The sequence below is a fragment of the Sinocyclocheilus rhinocerous genome, unplaced genomic scaffold, assembly GCF_001515625.1.
Source record: "Sinocyclocheilus rhinocerous isolate Xijiao unplaced genomic scaffold, SAMN03320098_v1.1 scaffold1569, whole genome shotgun sequence".
In the NCBI taxonomy this organism is placed as follows: domain Eukaryota; kingdom Metazoa; phylum Chordata; class Actinopteri; order Cypriniformes; family Cyprinidae; genus Sinocyclocheilus; species Sinocyclocheilus rhinocerous.
This window is the reverse complement of record NW_015663506.1, coordinates 417,076-419,426: the sequence shown is the minus strand read 5'-3', so window position 1 is coordinate 419,426 and position 2,351 is coordinate 417,076. Positions and strand designations below refer to the sequence as shown.

The window sequence follows — 2,351 nt, the reverse complement described above, 5'->3', positions numbered from 1 at the left end:
TATATATATATATATATATATATAAACACACACATGCATATATAGTATATCAATCTGGTGAGTAAACTAAAAAATGTACTAGCCAATGGCGATTCAATTGCCAAGGTGTCCGTTGAGGGTCTAGGCTATTTGGGCAAATCTCAAGAAACCTGTCAAGAGCATGTCTGGGTCACATTTAATCTGAAATCAAAAGGAAGACATTTTATTTTGTGTAGTGGAAAGAAGCTTTTTTAGAACTATTTAATTAAATTTGCTTTATATTATGTGACTTTATATTTATCACAATTAAACACATTTTCCTTCACACTTCTAATAAACATAATAAAAAAAAATAATTCTTGTAATACACAAAAATATGTATTATTTAAATGTTAAATTATTTATGTGCCATAGTAGATTTGGTCAGACTTTTTATACTGATATTAATTTTAAAATACTATATCACTATGTTTTTATTGAATAAAGTTAAAAATCATTAATAACAGTGGATCTAATCAGCTTTGACAATCATGGTCATTTAAATTACTTTAATATTATAAATATATAATGTATATAGATATACATGCCTCATAGTAGTGTTGTATTATTTCGTACTCATTTTAATTAACAAACAAACAAAAAACTGTCTTCACCATATTTTTATTGGAAAAAAAGTGGAAAAATAACATAGCTGCAAACATTCTTTAAATAATATAATATATATAAGAGTGACTATTGACGCAAAAAATGCCATGTCTATGTATGTGTGTACAGTATATACAAAAACATATTATTTGCATTTTAAAGTATTTGTACATCATAGTAGTCTTGATTGTACAAACTGATTTCAGAAAAAATAATATTGAATAAAATGAGAAATTATTTTACAACTGTAATTAGGATCTAATTAGAATCACCATCGCCATTGATAATTATGCTAATTTCTAAATGACACTTTTTTTTAGATTATAATTATGTTTTAAAACGTATTATTTGGTCATTATAATTATTCTGCATGGTGTGATGTTTGTGGCACCTTTTACGTTGTAGTCATCTAGCATTCAGTATGGGCCAGATCTGAACTGACTCTTATATTTCTGCACGGTGTGTTTCAGGGCCCGTCCTACAATTAAGGACTGCTTTAACAACTCCTGGCTGCAGGACGCTTATCTAATGAGACTGCGCAGACAGACTCTCACGTTTACCACCACGCGCCTCAAGGAGTTCCTGGAGCAGCAGCAGCAGGTCAGGGCCGAGGTGGCAACAAAGCACAAAGTCCTTCTACGTTCCTACCAGAGCACCCCACAAACCCCATCCACCCCCTCAACACCCGGCACCCTTGCGGCACCCATCTCTCAGTGAGCTCCAGCACAGGACGTCCTCCAGAGAGATGAGAGACGGCTCCGGGGTTCTCCAGGATAAGGACAGAGAGAGACACAGCCTCAGGACATCCCAGCCCCTCTAAGCTGTCCTCGGTGGGCCCTTGAGGGGCCGGTTAACGTGTGATGTGTGTTAGCAGATCAAGCACAGGATCTTTTAGCCTCGACACCTGGGGTCAGTTCTGAGACGAGAAACACACACACACACACACACACAAACACAAAACCTCTCGTCCAAAAGCATAACGGATTTGAGTGCATTTACCTCCGTCAGCCAGCATGCACAGTGCAGTTGTGTTTTTGTCCAGGAAGATGTCCTTACTTTAATCTCTCCCGTCCAACACTTTTTTTCTTATGACTTTTTGACAAACCTATTTTAGCATTGGATCTCTAGCGAACCGTCAGGAACTTTGGACCCGTCGTGGCTGAGAAGAGTGACTGTATTTCATATACAAAGATCAAGAAGACAGCGATCTAGTCCATCACTTGACGCAAAAAATGTCATGTCAATGTGTATTTTTTTTGTGGTGTCTTCCAGTTGTGAACCAGGGCCTTGAGATTTGTGGTAAATGGTGTAAAATGTGTGGAAAATTGATCTTTTCTTGAACTAGTTTTTATGGCATAAGTAATACTTTTATTACTGCTAGTTGTTATACTGTAGTGATTATCATATATATATATATATATATATATAAACACACACATGCATATATAGTATATCAATCTGGTGAGTAAACTAAAAAATGTACTAGCCAATGGCGATTCAATTGCCAAGGTGTCCGTTGAGGGTCTAGGCTATTTGGGCAAATCTCAAGAAACCTGTCAAGAGCATGTCTGGGTCACATTTAATCTGAAATCAAAAGGAAGACATTTTATTTTGTGTAGTGGAAAGAAGCTTTTTTAGAACTATTTAATTAAATTTGCTTTATATTATGTGACTTTATATTTATCACAATTAAACACATTTTCCTTCACACTTCTAATAAACATAAT

General features: G+C 35.3%; 1 protein-coding gene across 1 annotated transcript in view; it reads left to right on the top strand.

The window, feature by feature from the left end:
• Positions 1-2,013, top strand: part of LOC107728905 (striated muscle preferentially expressed protein kinase-like) — an 82,812-nt gene extending 80,799 nt beyond the window's left edge. The window contains exon 41 of the mRNA XM_016539220.1: positions 1,095-2,013. Within this exon, the coding sequence (XP_016394706.1) occupies positions 1,095-1,341 (247 nt within the window). The 3' untranslated portion in view covers positions 1,342-2,013. The remainder of the gene's footprint in view (positions 1-1,094) is intronic.
• Positions 2,014-2,351: the final 338 nt, after the last annotated feature.